The sequence below is a fragment of the Plasmodium malariae genome (assembly GCF_900090045.1).
Source record: "Plasmodium malariae genome assembly, chromosome: 11".
NCBI classification, from domain to species: domain Eukaryota; phylum Apicomplexa; class Aconoidasida; order Haemosporida; family Plasmodiidae; genus Plasmodium; species Plasmodium malariae.
In genome coordinates this window covers 2,270,101-2,288,012 of record NC_041785.1, presented here as the reverse complement: position 1 = coordinate 2,288,012, position 17,912 = coordinate 2,270,101, and the positions used below count along the sequence as shown (strand labels likewise).

At 27.6% G+C, this 17,912-nt stretch overlaps 4 protein-coding genes across 4 annotated transcripts; 2 read left to right on the top strand and 2 right to left on the bottom strand.

The window, feature by feature from the left end:
* Positions 1 to 1,926: 1,926 nt before the first annotated feature.
* On the top strand, positions 1,927 to 6,096 carry PmUG01_11055800 (MYND finger protein, putative; the record flags this gene model as incomplete). Its single annotated transcript, XM_029006231.1, has 16 exons — positions 1,927 to 2,006; positions 2,219 to 2,327; positions 2,486 to 2,617; positions 2,904 to 3,037; positions 3,237 to 3,288; positions 3,477 to 3,615; positions 3,775 to 3,850; positions 3,969 to 4,014; positions 4,140 to 4,189; positions 4,279 to 4,318; positions 4,567 to 4,638; positions 4,738 to 4,800; positions 5,096 to 5,252; positions 5,376 to 5,488; positions 5,716 to 5,772; positions 6,049 to 6,096. 16 exons carry the CDS (start codon positions 1,927 to 1,929, stop codon positions 6,094 to 6,096), a joined length of 1,368 nt encoding a protein of 455 aa, XP_028862742.1.
* Positions 6,097 to 6,942: 846 nt separating this feature from the next.
* Positions 6,943 to 8,315, bottom strand: PmUG01_11055700 (RING zinc finger protein, putative; the record flags this gene model as incomplete). The annotated part of the gene is made up of 2 exons (XM_029006230.1): positions 6,943 to 8,108; positions 8,243 to 8,315. The coding sequence occupies 2 exons, from the start codon at positions 8,313 to 8,315 to the stop codon at positions 6,943 to 6,945; spliced, it is 1,239 nt and encodes a 412-aa protein (XP_028862741.1).
* Positions 8,316 to 10,182: 1,867 nt separating this feature from the next.
* UROD (uroporphyrinogen III decarboxylase, putative) lies at positions 10,183 to 11,691 on the top strand (the record flags this gene model as incomplete). The annotated part of the gene is made up of 2 exons (XM_029006229.1): positions 10,183 to 10,261; positions 10,592 to 11,691. 2 exons carry the CDS (start codon positions 10,183 to 10,185, stop codon positions 11,689 to 11,691), a joined length of 1,179 nt encoding a protein of 392 aa, XP_028862740.1.
* Positions 11,692 to 12,485: 794 nt separating this feature from the next.
* On the bottom strand, positions 12,486 to 17,477 carry PmUG01_11055500 (G-protein associated signal transduction protein, putative; the record flags this gene model as incomplete). Its single annotated transcript, XM_029006228.1, has 13 exons — positions 12,486 to 12,518; positions 12,607 to 12,672; positions 12,922 to 12,984; positions 13,159 to 13,215; positions 13,613 to 13,673; positions 13,893 to 14,027; positions 14,182 to 14,271; positions 14,411 to 14,483; positions 14,652 to 14,689; positions 15,063 to 15,170; positions 15,712 to 15,978; positions 16,277 to 16,602; positions 16,893 to 17,477. The coding sequence occupies 13 exons, from the start codon at positions 17,475 to 17,477 to the stop codon at positions 12,486 to 12,488; spliced, it is 1,902 nt and encodes a 633-aa protein (XP_028862739.1).
* Positions 17,478 to 17,912: the final 435 nt, after the last annotated feature.

Genomic DNA, 17,912 nt, shown 5'->3' with positions numbered 1-17,912 from the left:
CGGTATACAAACAAACATACATGTATATGTGTTCTATAATAAAGCATATAATTCATATTTTTCATTACCTTTTTTGATATCAGCCTTTTTTAAAACATACACTATTAAAGAAAAACTCTAGTAATGCTTTGTCATTTGCATACTTCTATAATGTTGTCCGTTCTGTGTCTATCTCAATTTTTATCTGTTACTACTTTTTTTTTATTTTTTAAAAAAGACGCTTCCCAGAAAATGTTAACCCAGAATAAAGGGCACTAAAAAATATGGTCAAAAGTAACAAGCGCAAATAACCAAATTAAATATATACATGTTGCGTTTTTGCCTACGTAGGTGAATGTATATATTACTTAATTTATATATACGCATTTATGTATACACGAAAATTTACGCATTTTCATTCAAATAAGAATACGTAAGAAACAATTTGTGCTCGCTTTATTTTCACCTTAATTAGACACCCCTTTTTTTTTTTTTTTTTTTTTTTATATTATATGTACTAGTAATACTTTTTCAACAAATTTTTCGTGAAATGGAGTATTTATGATTTCCCAAATATATTTTAACTACACAAAATTTGGCTTTCACATTTTTTACTATAGATAATTATTTATATACATTAATGGTTGTTCCGTTTTTTTCATTTATTTCCTTTTCATACACATTTTTGATTCACACACTTGATGTAAATTTTTGTTCCACATTTTTCTTGTAAATTTTTTTACCTGACTCGTTCATACATTTGGTTACCTAAAAAAGACATATAAAAAAATATGTACCAAAAATAAGGAATCTTATAAACTAACAAGCGAAACAAATGAAACAAATGAAAAAACTATGAAAATTTTTAAAATATATAACAGTGTTTCAAAACTACATTCCTACTTTTAAGTGAATATAGAGCCCCGCCTCTTTTTGTAAAGCAATTATAACATGCAAAAAAGGGAAAAATATTCTAGTAAAAAATAAGTTACGTAATTTGTCGCTCCCAGCATGATTACACACCATAACACATTTTTAAAATATTAAAAAAATAAAAAATAGAAAAATAGAAAATAAAAAATGGAAATATAAAAAATAAAAAATGGAAATATAAAAAATAAAAAATGGAAATATAAAAAATAAAAAATGGAAATATAGAAAAGAAAAAATGGAAATATAGAAAAGAAAAAATGGAAATATAAAAAAGAAAAAATGGAAATATAGAAAAATAGAACATAAAAAACGAAAAAATAGAAAACAAAAAATACAAAAATAGTAAATAATAATTTACAAAATAAATGCCGAATATATATTCTTAAAATGCGTTTCCATGATGAGATATTTTGTTGAACGTACGCTCAAGTGACCATATCTCTAATTCATTATAATTTCAGAGAAATCGACCATAAAATTAACGTAGCTCAGCAGAAATATTCATAGTTTGTATAATAATAAAAAAAAATAGGTAAGAAAATAAATAGTTATGTAAGCGAGTATGATCAGTGCATAAGTCTTTAATCGGATATTAAAAATGAAATTTTTATTTGCTTAAGAAACACCAGTACCCATTTTTCCACATGTCGCTCTCGCTTCCGTCTTGCCTTTTTTACGTCTTTCTCTTTTTATGATTCCCCTTGATTAATCTTCATTTCTGTTTTGTTTTTTTTTTTGGTTTTTTATTTTTTAATTTCTTCCAAAAATAACAAGTACATGTGTATATGTCACACGTGGAAGTGTTAATGTAATTCTACAAATAATTTCTGCAAAGATTTAATATATTTTTTTCCCTACATGTATATACATATATATATATATATATATAATTATTTATTTACTCATTTTAATTTTAGCATAATATTTTTATACCTTAAGATAAATTTAACGTGTAAGAATATACACAAGTATATAAATTTAACAAGTAAATTTTATGGTTTAAAATATTTTAAGATGGACATAAAAGATATGGAATTTTTCAATTATGTTAACAATCTAAGGGGTGTAGAACTGTCAGGCCTATTTTCCACTGAGTAAAAAGAATAGAAAAAATAATAATAGCATAAAATAGTGACTCTATAAATTAACAGTACAAAATGATCGTAGCGCAAAATAGTGAGAGCATAAAAAAGTAAAATAAATAAATAAATAAATATATATATATATATATAACAAAATATGGGTAATAGAAACATGCACTTCAAAACTTCTTAAAAATACTTTTTTGAAATATAATTTTACATAGATGGTTTGAGTTGCATAAGAATATAGTTCTTATCAACGTCTACTTACACAGTAATAGTGACATAATTGATAGCATAGAAGATAAAAGAATGAACGCGCTTGTGATGAGGGTAATAAAACATGTTCTTAAGTGTGTATATATACATACATGAATACGTGAACACGCGCACACACACATACATACTTAAATACATGTCTATATATAACACACACCCACTATTTACACAAAATGATCGCTTTTTACTTTTCTTTACTGTATCACGTCAAGTTTGAAACATTACTAAGGGAATTAATTACCACCTACTTTATACGATTTCTGAATTCAAACGAAAAAAGTAAAAGCAATAAGGAGAGCTTATCATTCGAGGAAAAGGAAGAATTACAAAATGAGAAGAGTAATGTAAAATATACACATGATGACGTTAGTACGCATAGCCATATTTCCAGTTACATATCGGTATGTGCACGTAGACATATAAATACACATACGCGCATATATACATATATGCATATATATATATGGCGTAAACAGTATGTAATATATATGAAACTTTCAATTTAATATAAAGAAAGCTACAATCATGTAGTAAAAGAATATTATACATCTTCTCACATATATATAAATATACATACATGTTTGTATATAATTTTTTTTTTTTTTTTTTTTTACCTTTTCGCCTGACCAGCTTTACCACGAATTGACTATCTTAAATATTTTTGAGTTTATATTATTTTCTGACTATATTTATGAAAAAATAGACTCCTGTATGATAAATTTCTTTGCCTATATCTATTCTAATTTAGTGTCTTTTCTCAAAACGTAAAATTTTAAAAACACGCAGATTGGAGTAGTACGTTGATCATTTGTAAATTTGAGGAGGGGAAACCTGTTATTCCATGTTCTGTTCTATTTCTTTCCATTTTATTTTATTCAGTTTGATTTCATTTGATTTTACTTTTTTTTTTTGATGTATGTTAGTGTACGACGTGTATGTGTATGCATGTTTTTTTCTTTACAGCAATTCTGAGGAATATTTTGTAAAACCCATAAACGAACTATCCATAAGCGAAGTTATAACATAAAAAAATTATAATCGTTACAGAATTAATTTTCAACCAAATTTAAGAAGCATATATGAATAGAACTGGAATGAAGAATTATTATTTTTTTTTTTTTTTTTCACAACTCACATTTGTACGTGTATTCTTACTTGTACGTATGCATGAACATAAGGGTATGTTCCCTATTTTTATGACAGATACTAAAAGAAGAAAACGACAAAACGTGTAATATTGACAAATTAAAAATTTATATGAACGTTATAAATAATCTGAGGAATATAACGGATAGGATTCATCTCTTAAATAACACTGTTGTTAATAAAATAGTAGATTATGGTTAGAAAGACAAATGCTTTTCGGATTATTCTTTATATACATTATTTTACAAGTAGTATCATACTGCTTAACTGGAAAAAAAAAAAAAAAAAAGAAGATATATATGTATATATATATATATTTCTTTTTTTTTTTTTTTTTTTTTTTTCTCCTCTTCAGACATTTTACTAATATTAGTTCCACTCCTTGAGAAAAGACCATGGAGACATGAAAACTACGTATTTGAAAAGAATGAGTAATTATTTATTATTCTATCTTATTCAGTTTTGTTCTATTCATTTTTTTTTTTATTATATTTTGAAAAATTAAATTCCCTATTTCATTATTACACACAACTTGATATCTCTACGTAGGTGGGTAAAAACTGAAGATAATACTTTAGCAGCTACTGAAAAACAAGTAAGTGTAATAAAATAAACGGTGCCTACACATGCAGTACCATACAAATATGACCTCTTTTTATTTTAAATTTGTAAGTACATTTCAATATACTTCTTTGATCATTGCATTTTCCTCCTTTACAGCTGTGGTTAATTTTGTATACCCTTATCCTAAATAGAACTTGCCAGGAAAAGTAATATTTGAATAAACAGCAATAGGAATAAAACAAATCGGAAAATAAATGATGAAATTAATTGCTAATTATTCTCTGATTCTTACCAGATATGAAATGACTAATTACAGAAGGAATAACATCTTGAAGGTACTCACATAGAATTTTATCCTTAGCTATCATTTAAAACGTTATATATTGATGATTGATGGTTGTATTTATTTTTCATCATTTGCAACTTCGTTATTTTATTTTGTTATGTTATTTTGTCATTTTATTTTGCTAGTTTATTATATTATTTTATTTTGCTAGTTTATTTTGTTATTTTATTTTGCTAGTTTATTTTGTTATTTTATTATTTTATTTATTATTTTTTTTTTTTCATTTTACCTGAACAGCTCAGGAAATACATGAACGAAAGTTTGCATGAACAGCTACCTCCTATGAAAACGCTGCACACATTTATAGAAGTAAAACAAAACAAAACAGAATAAAAAATGAAACAAAATAGTACGAAAATTAATCTTAAAGAAAGTAAAATTTTAACACAAATTTCCTAAACATTTCAGCATTTGTACATATCAAAAAGTGTGTTCCCTGAAAACAAAAATTCTTATCTAATTATCGATGTGGTAAGAACCTTAACAAATAAAAAAATAAAAAAATAAAATGAATAAATAAATAAATAAATAAATAGATAAATAGATAAATAAATAAATAGATAAATAAATAAATAAATAGATAAATAGATAAATAAATAAATAAATAAATAGATAAATAAATAGATAAATAAATAAAATATAATAAAATAGAATAAAATAAAATAGAATAAAATAAAACAGTATAACATGAAGCAGAACAAAACAAAACCGAATAAAATTAAAGAGCCATATTCCCAGCATACCAAATTATGATCATTTTGGCTAGGTGCCCGAAATTTTTGACGAAATAAAAAGTGACATGTTGAAAAACAAAAAAAAAATAATATCCTTATTAAATAATATAACAATTGAGAAGGATGTTTTAAGGAATATATCAGATATGTACTTATCCATTTACGAGGTTGACCAACAGATTAACACAAGTATACTTAAGAACTAAAAAAAAAAAAAAAAAAAAAAAAAACAAGCCTGCACGCACTGTTGTCTAATTTATGCAAAACGCCAAAAAAATTACAAAATAATCTTTTTTCTTTTTATTATTTAAGAAAACAATAGAAATTCTAAAGAAAACGATGAACAAGAAAAAAAAACTGAGTGTAACGAAGGAGAAGAGGCAATTTTTGACGATCTTTACCTTTGCAACATTTGCAAGGAAAACGTAATTCAAAAAAAAAAAAAAAAAAATAGTGTACATTGATTTTTCTTTTTCTTTTTCTTTTTCTTTTTTTTTTTTTTTTTTTGGTTGTACTACTGAGTTAAATGTTACAATAACATAACGCTAATCTTTACACAAATAAAACTAGTATCATAACTAGGAGTAACACAATACGGCAATATACTGTATCAGTTGTCACTTTTCTTCCTTTTTTTTTTTTCTTTATATAGGCTGAATTGCAATGTTCCCAGTGCAAACGAATTTACTATTGCTCGAAAGAATGCCAGGTATTTATTTAAAACATAAGAATATGCAGTTTTGCGTAAAACAGGAAAAAATGAAAAAAAAAAAAATTATAAATTATAAACTACATATTATATATTATATATTATAAATTACAAATTATATATTACAAATTATATATTACAAATTATATATTACAAATTATATATTACAAATTATATATTACAAATTATATATTACAAATTATATATTACAAATTATATATTACAAATTATATATTATACGTTACAAATGGTATATATGTCTGCATCCTTACTCAGATGAAGGACTGGTTTAACCACAGAGAGGTTTGCTCAAGTGCCGAATGATTTCAAAAAGTGTTTCAACAAAAACAAGATGAAGTACGTTCTACATGTACTTTTTTAAATGAAAAAGATGTATTTTTTATTTATTTAAAAAAAAACTGAAAAAATTAGTGCAACAGGAAAATATGGGAAAATGCTTTTCAAAATTTGACGAGAAGGAAAAATGTGCATATATATATATATGTATCTATGTATATTTGTTTATGTATTTGTATATATATATATATATATATATTTACATATATTTATATTTATGTATACGTTTGTATGGGAACATTCATTTCACCACTGAACTAAAATACATAAATATATGTGGAATGCACAAAAGAAATGATATAATGTAAATGATGAAGTAAATTTTAACCAGTGACAGTTCTACTTGAAAAAACATGAACAATTTATACTTAAAAATGTAATTACGCTTATTGCCCCTTCTCTCTCTTTAATTAAAAAAGCAAATAAAAAAAAGGACACATATCACATAAAGAAACAATGCAAAAATAGAAAAATCATAAAAATGTGTTCATTAAGAATGTGATATATAATCATCTTACACTGTGCACAATTTTATTCATAAATAATAATAAAAAGAAAAGAAAATATAAAAAAAAAAAACTTCAAAAATAACATTCACAGTACTGGAAGTAGGAGAGTGGATACATCGAGTTTTAATGCGGTTAACGCTAAGGTTCACATAAATGCAGTTCATGTACATGTACATTCATATATGCATTTATGTGTATATTTACATATGCATTTATATATATATTTATATATGCATTATTATATATATATATATATATATATATATGATTAAGCACTTGGTAAGGTGGACCGTTGCTTACATCATCAAACGAGGTCATTCTTAGAATTAACACAGTTAACTATATTTGTTCTACAGATAGGGCAAACTTGACTTTTATACAGCCACTTCGTTAAGCAGTTAACATGGAAAAAATGCCTTTTATCACAGGGCATGATCATAATATTATCGTTACTTATATAATTCATCATACAAATTGAACAAACATCTTCATTTTCACTTGGAATTTCGGCATTAATAGTGTTACCTCTGCTGTTGAAGCTGCTGGTACTGGCGTTATTTCCGCTGTTGTTACCGTTGCTGCTGCTGCCGCCATTTAAATATTCTTGCGTTCGTCTTCTATTGTAATCACTAGCACTGTAGGCACCTCTTTCATTTTGCATATCTACGTTAAGCGGTTTTAGCATTTCTTGTAAGTTGTCATCATCACCAATGTTGTTTGAGTCTTTACTGTTAACATGTATATATATATTTTTTTCTTTTTCTTTTTCTTTTTCTTTCTCTTTTTGCTTATTGCCTTTATGTCTAATTACACTTTTTACTTTGTCAAATATCATTTCAAAAGAAGGTTTCTTAATGTACTTTTTACTTCTTTTGTTCTTTTTTGTCTTTTTATAAATGTATTCTATATCTTTATATTTAACTACTTGTAATTTATTTATAATATTTTCTGGGGTTGGTATACGGTCATTTTCATCTACTGAAAAATTTATCATAATACAAATAATAATAGACAGAAACAAACCAAGAGATATATAAAATAATAAAGGAATAAAGTATAAAGTTATGGTAAAATAATAATATATTCTTATCAATTTTAATGATAAGGTATTTGACGAACATACATTTTTATAAAAATGCAATAAGTATAAAGACAATAAAGCTAAAACAAAAGTTAATGAGTTAAATATTTGGACTAATGCTACCATTATACTTCTTAATCTTTCATTCTCTTCTATTTCACTTCTTCTTTTTACTCTTATTATAGTTAAATTTATATGTCCAATATTTTTTATTAATATTCCTATAACCAATACCCTGTTATAATAATCACACTCTTCACATGTTACATGAAAGTAATATACGCTCATTACGATTAGCGATAGGATACATAGAATTAGCAGCAAGTATAACATCATCGTAAAGTACCGAAATATTACTGTTTCCGTGTTGTTCAATTGGAAGTAATTGCCTGCATGGGGAGATAGGAAGGGAGGGGGGAAAAAAGAAAAAAAAAGACGAGCGCATGAACTGGTACAGGTGAATGAGCAAACACACTAGATGTACATATACACAATACATATATTTACACACAAGGGAATATACACACACCACATGCATATGCACACATACATAACTCCTTCGATACGAAGGCGATAAAAACGTTTTGCTGCACCATTAATGCTCTCATCGTCCAAATCGGTATTCATTTTTCTCCTTCTTCCTTTTCTTCCTCTTCTTCCTTTTCTTCCGCTTCTTCCTCTTCTTCCGCTTCTTCCGCTTCTTCCTCTTCTTCCGCTTCTTCCTCTTCTTCCGCTTCTTCCTCTTCTTCCTCTTCTTCCTCTTCTTCCGATTCTTCCGATTCTTATTTTAATTTGTTTGGGCTTCCTTGTTTTTCTTAGCACTCACTTTTCTTTTCTTTTCTTTTTTTTTTTTTTTAAATCGATTTGAGCACGTAAAATGAGCTCATTTGGTCAAAATGAAAATATGCCTTAAAGAGCAACTTATCTTTCAAGCAGTGAAATAAAAAACTGCTGACTTTTTTTTTCTATATTTCGCTTCTACTCTGCCGCTATTTCTCCTCTATTTTTGTTCTTTTTCCTGCTTTTATTTCCGTTATTTTTGCTTAATATCATTTCTATATATTTAACATGACCATGATTCCTCCGGACAATAACACTCATGAACGTACTAAAATTGTTTAACTACCAAGGTTAAGAATCTTGGGGGTTGGAGAACAAATAAGCGAAGGGATAAAACGTAAGGCTGCGCAATTATAATACATAAGCATACTTTTATACATAAATATAAATACACATATAAATTAATGTTACATACAAATATATATATGTGTATATATGTACGTGCGTACGTAAGTATGTATGTACTTCTGTATGTTCTCAAAAATTTCGCAATTTTATAAGGACAAAATTGTAATTGTGAATGTAAACATTTATGTATATGTATATGTATATGTATATGTGTATGTATATGTGTATGTATATGTATATGTGTATATATATGTATATGTATATGTGTATATATATGTGTATATATATGTGTATATATATGTGTATATATATGTGTATATATATGTGTATATATATGTTTATATATATGTGTATATATATGTTTATATATATGTGTATATATATGTTTATATATATGTTTATATATAAGTATATGTATATTCATATGCAAATTTATATGTCACCGCATACGTATATGTAAATGTTTACGTCAATATGCACATGTACGCACGAAAGCAAAAACATGTTTATAAAATAAGCCCAAGGCATGCTGCATTTTTTTTTTTTTTTTTTTTTTTTTTCTCACAATATGATTAATCCAAGCAAAAAAAAAATGCGCGTGCAAAACGGAGAAACACAGGTATAATTTTTTTTTTTTTTTTGTTCCCTTTGTAGGGAGTAGTACACTACATATGTATATATATATATATATATATATATATACATGTCCTTGTTTACTTGCATGTTGCCGTACTTACATATGCAAGTGCTTTCGCAATTACGCCCTCACAAGAACGCATATCTATTTATACTCCTTATACAAATAAAATTCTACAATATTTTTTCCTTAATTATTTTAAAGATATTATTTCCTACTTTTTTGCAGAGTAACCAAAAAAAAAAAAAAAATAAAATAAGAAATTTTTTTTTCAATCCTTTCACTTTTTATATTAAATTTTAAATGAATTAGCCGTGAGTTGCAAGTACAAGCACAAGTAGAAGATTGTCCATACAAGGTACAACTTTATAGAGGGTGTGGGGAAAAAACGGCCCTTATAACTTCCATGTGTATTGGCACAATTTATTTGGGTTTACATTGATTTTATGCCATTTTAAGTAACATTTTTTTTTTTTTTTTTTTTTTTTCGTTATTCTGTTTCGTCGCAAAGTAATTTTTCATTGTTTTGTTTTACTTTTCAAAACAAAACAATGCCTAAACATTTCTTGTTTGGATGGTTCCTTTTTTTGCTTCATATAATTGCTCATCCCTTGAATAAAAAAAAATTGAACTCAACAATGATCTCATCCACTACGAATAACCACATGCATGGCACTGAAGAAGTATACACCAGACCTGCAAATTTAACGTATCCAAGTAGGTCCAAAAATAAGAAAGCACAAACGATGTGTGTAACAAGATATATAAATTCATGTATACGTACTAATGTGTACGTATAGCAGTGCGTGATCTGTGCAAAAAAAAAAAAAATAAAATAAAATAATCCCCCCATTAAACTATATTGTTTCAGCGGAGTAATCCTTTTACTTTGCTCTTTTGCTACTCTTACCCCTTTATTTTACCTTTTTTCTCCTCCCTTCAATATTATGCACGCTGTATCATTGACTATTACATAGTTTTCCTTGTACATTTACGTGTTTCCTTCTTTTCTTTTTTTTTTTTTTTTTTTTTTTTTTCATAATTGAGCAGAGTACGGAAGACCAAAGAACGACCTAATCCTAAGAGTAATAGAAAATAAGGAAAAAGGAAAAGAAATGGAAATGATCCCCTTCTGGTTGATGCGTCAAGCAGGAAGGTATTTACCTGAGTATTTGTTATTTAGAAAAAAATATGGATTTCTCGAAATGTGTTATGATCCTGAGTTATCATCAGAGGTTAGTATATTTCCTTTGAAAAGATTTGCATGTGATATGTTGGTGATATTCTCAGATATTTTAATAATATTTGTAGCAATGGGTATCCAGATAGAATTTATTGAAAATATTGGTCCAGTACTTAACAAAGAAATTTTTACATATGATGAGTTTACAAAATTGAATTTAAATATACCGGAAGTAATAGAAAATCTACATTATGTTTATGACTCTATAAATTTAACTAAAAAGAAAATTAATAACTCGGTACCTATCCTAGGATTCGTTGGTTCTCCTTTCACTTTATTTACATATTTAACAAAAAATAATAAAAAGACATATGAAGAGAGTTTAAAATTAATCTATGGAAAACCTAATGATGCACATAAGATGTTACATATATTGACTAATATATGTGCTAATCATTTAATTAATCAAATAGATAGTGGAGCAGATATAATTCAAATTTTTGACAGTAACGCAGATATTGTTGATAAAGATCGTTTCAAAGAATTTAGTTTATATTATATAAATAAAGTCATTCAGCTAGTTAAGAAACATAGACCTAACACTTATATAATTCTATTTGTTAAAGATAATTTTCATGAAGATATTAATGAAATTAATATCGACGTATTATCCATTACACATAAACAGTTGGCAAACAACCATTCACAGTTTTACTATAATTTATTTAAAAATAAAATTATAATACAAGGGGCCTTAGACCCAAACATTCTCCTTCTTGATGATGAAAAACTTGTTCAAAAATACACAGAAGCTATGATTGACAAGATTAGTTACACTAATAAATATATTGCTAACCTAGGCCATGGTGTGTTACCTAACTCTAGAATTGAAAATGTACATGCGTTTATTGATACAGTGAAGAGGGCTGGAAAAGAGATGCACACGGATAAGAACAGGGTGTAAAGCACTATTACATTGGAACAACTAACTAAAAGTTGGAAATATGTACGAAAGACCCATAAAGCAGTAAAATTGAGATGAACCAAAACAATATGGCAGTGCGATACCACAAGGGTAGCCTACCTTTTTCTTGAGTTTAGTTGTCAGTACACGAACTTCTAATAAATATGATCTACCTATCCTATAATAGCTTTTCTCCATTGAGTATTCAAACTAATTGAAAAAGATTGACTTTATAACCCCCCCCCTTCAGTGGTTTGTTCAACAACTACGCCATGCTAACGCAATTTCGAGGTCGCACTTACATGCATATGTGTGTATGGCTTCGAACGATACCAACGATGCCAATCATAGCTCTAACGCTTTTCCCTTTTTAATACGACTTCACATTTTCACGTGCATGCTTTTAAAAGTTTCGTCATTTCTTCTTGTTCATATATTTGCTCCATCTAAGTGAATGTCCATAATTGTGTCAAACAGTACACTTTTTTTGAATAATAATAAAAAAAAAATAAAAAATCGAAATATTTTGCGGTATGTTAATAACAGTTTGTTTAAAATGATTTAAAAAATGAGGACGACAAATGCGGCAGTGGGAAGCGGTAAGGAACGTAAAAAAAAAAAAAAAAAAAAAAAAATATAGAAAGAAATATAGAAATTACGTAAAATACAACAATGTGAGATAAAAAAAAAAAAAAAAAAAAAAAAAAAGGTAACATAAAATAAGGCAAAATAAAATAGCGCAAAACAAAATAAGAAAATGTGGAGGCATATGATGGGGGGGGGGGACAAGTGGCTCAAAACTTCTTCGTCTTCGATACCTTTGGTACCTGCGATAGGAGGAAACGTGAAAAAGGAGACAACGTGAAGAATATAACTGCTTAACTTTTTCGAATTTATTTTGCGTGTCTTCTGTACCCATAATATGGCTCTATATCTAGACGCGTTTGTAACATGTTCATTCTCGAGTCGAAAGCACATCCACTGTAAAGGGAAAGAAGAGGTATTTATCGCACAACGCTTGGTACGCACGTACGTGCATATATATACATATGCATACATACGCACACACACAAAGACATACACACACACACACACATGAGTGTATCACTGAACATACACACTCTAAAAGCCAGGGAAACGTTTCACAAAGCTGTTAACATTATGTGTATTGCCCACAAATATAATATGAAATGGTAAAATAAAAAAAAATAAAAAAATAGAAAATAGTACTATTGATCTTCTTAAGACTTCAATGAACATTAAGAAAAAGGTTATCAAGAAGGTATTTATTTCCTGTTAAAGTAAAAAGGTAAAATAAAAATCAAATGAATAAAATAAATTGCAAAGTTATATTAATAAATGCAATTATATAAAAACAAATACGAAACAAGTAAGTCATGTCAAAAGGGGCGAAATAAGCGTTTTGTAAAATTTTATAATTTTCCTTTTCCACTGTATTGTGAATACCTTATTTTCGAAGATGGTAACTGGCATGATGGTAATCGCCCACGTAAGCCTGAAAATCTGTAAAGGGCAAAAAGGGAAAGAAAAAAAATAAAATAAATAAATATATATATAAATAAATATATATATAAATAAATATATATATAAATAAGTATATATATAAATAAATAAATAAATATATATATATATATATATATATATATATATATATATATATATATATATATATATATATAGTATACTAAATATACCAAATGAATGAAGTAAATTATTCAAACAGGAATAATAAGACGGCGGGTACACGTAAGTCGAGGAGAATGTTGAGATGAAACAGACTAACTCGAAATGTATCACGCATTTGCGAATAATCAATTTTTTTTTTCATCTTTTTTTCGACTTTTTTCATCTTTTTTTCGACTTTTTTTATCTTTTTTTCCTCCTCTCTTTTGAGTATTACTAAATTTAAGAATCCCGCAAGGTAGTAATAATGCGGCGGGTACATCAGGTTATTGCTTTTCCTGCAAAAAGACAAAAACCATATAAATGAATATAAAATTAATAAGTATACAAAGTACGAATAAATAAAAAAAAAAAAAAAAAAAAATTTAAATTTGAATGCATATTCTTAAATCAACTGAGATTCGTCGCTGCATAACTTTGCCCTTCACGGTTTGCAATATTTTTTTTTTTTTTTTTTCCCCAAATGCTAATGCCACGTCATTTCTTCCTCTTCTCACCTCAACAGGTAATTATACTCCTTTAATAAACCCCAGTCACAGTACAAATCCCAAATGTACATGTAGGTTGACCCGACAACATACGCGCAAATCAATATTATCTTGCTCGTGTACACATCCAAACCGAAGTATTCCCTAAAGTGCAGCAGCAAAAAAAAAAAAAAAAAAAAAATACGCATTGAGTATGTAAATATAAATACATATACGCATACACACGCACATACATATATATGCGTCCTGTGCACTATTCATTTGGCATAAAACGGTATGCCCCAGTTTGTTTGTTCACCAGTTGAAGGATGTACATATCACGATAGCTATTCCAGACATATATTTCATCATATTGTATATGTGAATCCGTTCTCCTTCGTTATTATATCTAGCAAAAAAAAAAAAAATAAATAAAAACATAATTTGCAATGATAAGCATGAGATGCGAAAAGAAAGAACCTGTTCTTGCTTCTACTTCTCCTTCTATTTCTCCTAATCTTTTTTTTTTTTTTTTTTTTACTGCATACCTTATTAAGCACTGGCATAACCTCAAGTAAAAGGGAAGCCCTAAGAAAACAGGGGTAATATACCTTTCCAGTACTGCGAAAGAGAAGAAGCAGGAAGAAACGAATAATATGAATGGTATGAGTGATACAACCGAATATACAAACGAGTAAGAATCATTACAACGGTATTAATATTTTCAAACTAATCTTCCAAATTCCAAATTCCAAATTCCGAATTTCGAATTCCCCATTTTGATTTTACTTGGACACTTAGCTTGGGCACTTGTATTCATCCCATTCCTAAAAAAAAGGTTAGCCAGTTATGCACACATATAATAATGCATAGTGATATTAGGAAACAATAAATAAAGCATAACGCCCAAAATTAAGTGCTCACAAAGGCGTAAATACATCATACGCATATATAAATAAACAAATATATGAACAAACATATAAATAAATAAACAAATATATGAACAAACAAATATATGAACAAACAAATATATGAACAAACAAATATATGAACAAACAAATATATGAACAAACAAATATATGAACAAACATATAAATGGACCCATACATGAATTCATAATTGTGTAGTGACATGCCATTGGTAGTGCTAATAAAACTTGAAACAATTTTTTTTTTTTTTATTTCTTCATTTTGCACCTACAGGAAAAAACAAATAAAATACTGAACATCGGAAAAGGTTTTTGACAAACTCGTTAGTATATCACCAATAATATTATCCAACAAATTTACGTTATTGACTAAAAAGACGCTTTAGTGGAGAAAGAAAAATAAGAATAATAAATAAAAATAAAAATGAAAGAAAATGGAGCAAAATAAAATAGAGCAAAATAAAGTGGAGCAAAATAAAATAGAGCAAAATAAAGTGGAGCAAAATAAAATAGAGCAAAATAAAATAGAGCAAAATAAAATAGAGCAAAATAAAATAGAGCAAAATAAAATAGAGCAAAATAAAATAGAGCAAAATAAAATAGAGCAAAATAAAGAGCAAAATAAAATAGAGCAAAATAAAATAGAGCAAAATAAAATAGAGCAGACAAAATAAAATAAATAGAGCAAAATAAAATAGAGTAAAATAAAATAGAGCAAAATAAAATAGAGTAAAATAAAATAGAGCAAAATAAAATAGAGTAAAATAAAATAAAGCACATAATGTTAAGATATAACGTCAAGCTACAATGTTATGATATAGTGTAAAACGTTTTGCCCAGTCGTGTCGCTGCTTCCCCAATGAAAGCACCATCCGATGAACTACCTCAACACCTCCTTTCGATTTTTCATTCTCTTCATACCCGCTCATAAGGACTCGCACAAGGGATGAAAACACAAAATTATTCTCTTTATATTTGTAGAAATTAAAAGGAAAGATCGTAGTACATAACAAGAGAATTAGAAGAATAATTACGTGGAAAATGATGTTTGAAAATATGTTGAGCTTAAATAGTACATCTAATAAAAATACTAAAAAGGACAAGGTCGTCAGGAAAAGGACGAATATAACGTAGTTTATCAAGTAATAGTATTCGTCAACAATTATTTTGTTTAGGTCCAATATATACCTGAGCAGGAGGGGGAACGAGGTATTCACATATATATATATATATATATATATATATATATATATTGAGCTAGGGAGAGGGTTACACACGGGTACACACGGGTACACACGTATGCATAACTACATGTATATGGCATATGAAAATGTGTATGCATATGCATAGGATGCCCACTTGTGGGCTGTTTCTCATTTCCCTTTATATCTGTCTGTGTATCTATCCATATATATATATATATATATATATATATATATATGCGTGGCCCCCCCCTCTCTCTTTAAATGCTGTCTTTTCGGCTTACGTAAAATTGACTCCATATAACTGCATGAAAAGGAAGGACGCGAATATGAACAAAAAGAAAAAGTTCAAGATGTAGAGTAATCTATATATGGGCAGTATTGATAGGATAACATTAATGTTAATGTTGTTTATATTAATATAAAGTAAAATAATTGTGTTTATAATAAGCGTTATTAATATTCCACACAATATATAAAGGATTCCTCTATACTGTCCAATATTTTCTATCTTATTTTTTATATATATTTTGAAGTTTATAAAATCCAGTTTTTCACAGTTATTCCCCCTCTTCTTCTGTATAGACAGATATGTCGACTTGATCTTTTCCTGTAAAGATTTGTGTGTATGAAGGGATGTTGGTGCAATAAAAAAGGGAAAAATAGTAAAAGGGGAAAAAGCATATATTGAAAAAAAGGACAAAAAAACAAAACACATAAATAGGAGCAAGCTGGTGAGATGATCTCCTAAATAACGAAACAAGTATTCCCGATGCATTGATCGGAAATAAACTGTTAGCGCATACCCACATACATGTACATATAGACGCGCATATAAATTCATACATATATCCACACACATATACATATGCCCGTGTGCATGCACATGTAAAGGCGTACGTTGAAGTGCTCCTCGCGGCTAATTTGGTGCAAGGTGTTACAATACTTCTGGTAGAGGTCCAAGGAGGTGGACAATTTTTCCTTCTTATTTTTTTTCTTCAAAATTTTATACACAGATAAAACATTAATATTCAGATAATTATTTAATATATCGAAAAGATTATAAATGTTCAAACATTTCGTTTTTAACATTTCCATGTCTTTAAGATTTACTTTATCACTTTCTAAAAAATACCTTATTTCATTTATTTTATCATTTAAATAATTGAATTGTTGTTCATAATGTTCTTTAACCATAGCTATATAATTTTCTAAAACATAAAAGAATAAATAAGTGTAATCTATATCCACACATTCTGTATCATTTTTTTTCTTTTTCTCTTTTGGGTTTTCATATATATCATCTGGACTCACCAAATTACAGACTTCAAGAATCTGTTCATTATTTTTATCAATCTTTTCATATAAACTACTTATTTCCGTATTACATTTTCTTTTTATTATTTTTTTTAAAAATTTATAATCTATATACTTGTCCTCCCACGATTTTACTTTTAGGTGTTTTAACTTTTCGGCAAACTTCATAAGAGGCACGATAAATTGATCAAGTTTGTTCTTAAGGAGAGAGTACTACATAAGTGAGAACTGGCCCAAGAGCGCCCACACCCACATACACACACGTATATACATATACTCATACATACGTATATATGCATATGCATGTACGTATGTCCGTTTACGCATGTGTTTATATACAATACGAAATGACCAATTCTGCTATTTCAATGGTACTACTGAAAAAGGAGCTGCCAGCACTGCACCGTGTGCAAAATGAAATTAAGCTCTTTTTTAATATTCACACAGGGTGGGGAAAAAAGGGAAAAAAAAAAAAAAAAAAAAAAAAGCCTTAGAAAAAAAGGTAAATGTATGTAAGAAGCGCATAAGGAAAAGGCTATAAGCTGTAAGAACAAAGCAAAGCAAAGGGAGTGAGCAAAGGTAAACATAAAATTATTCCCTTAG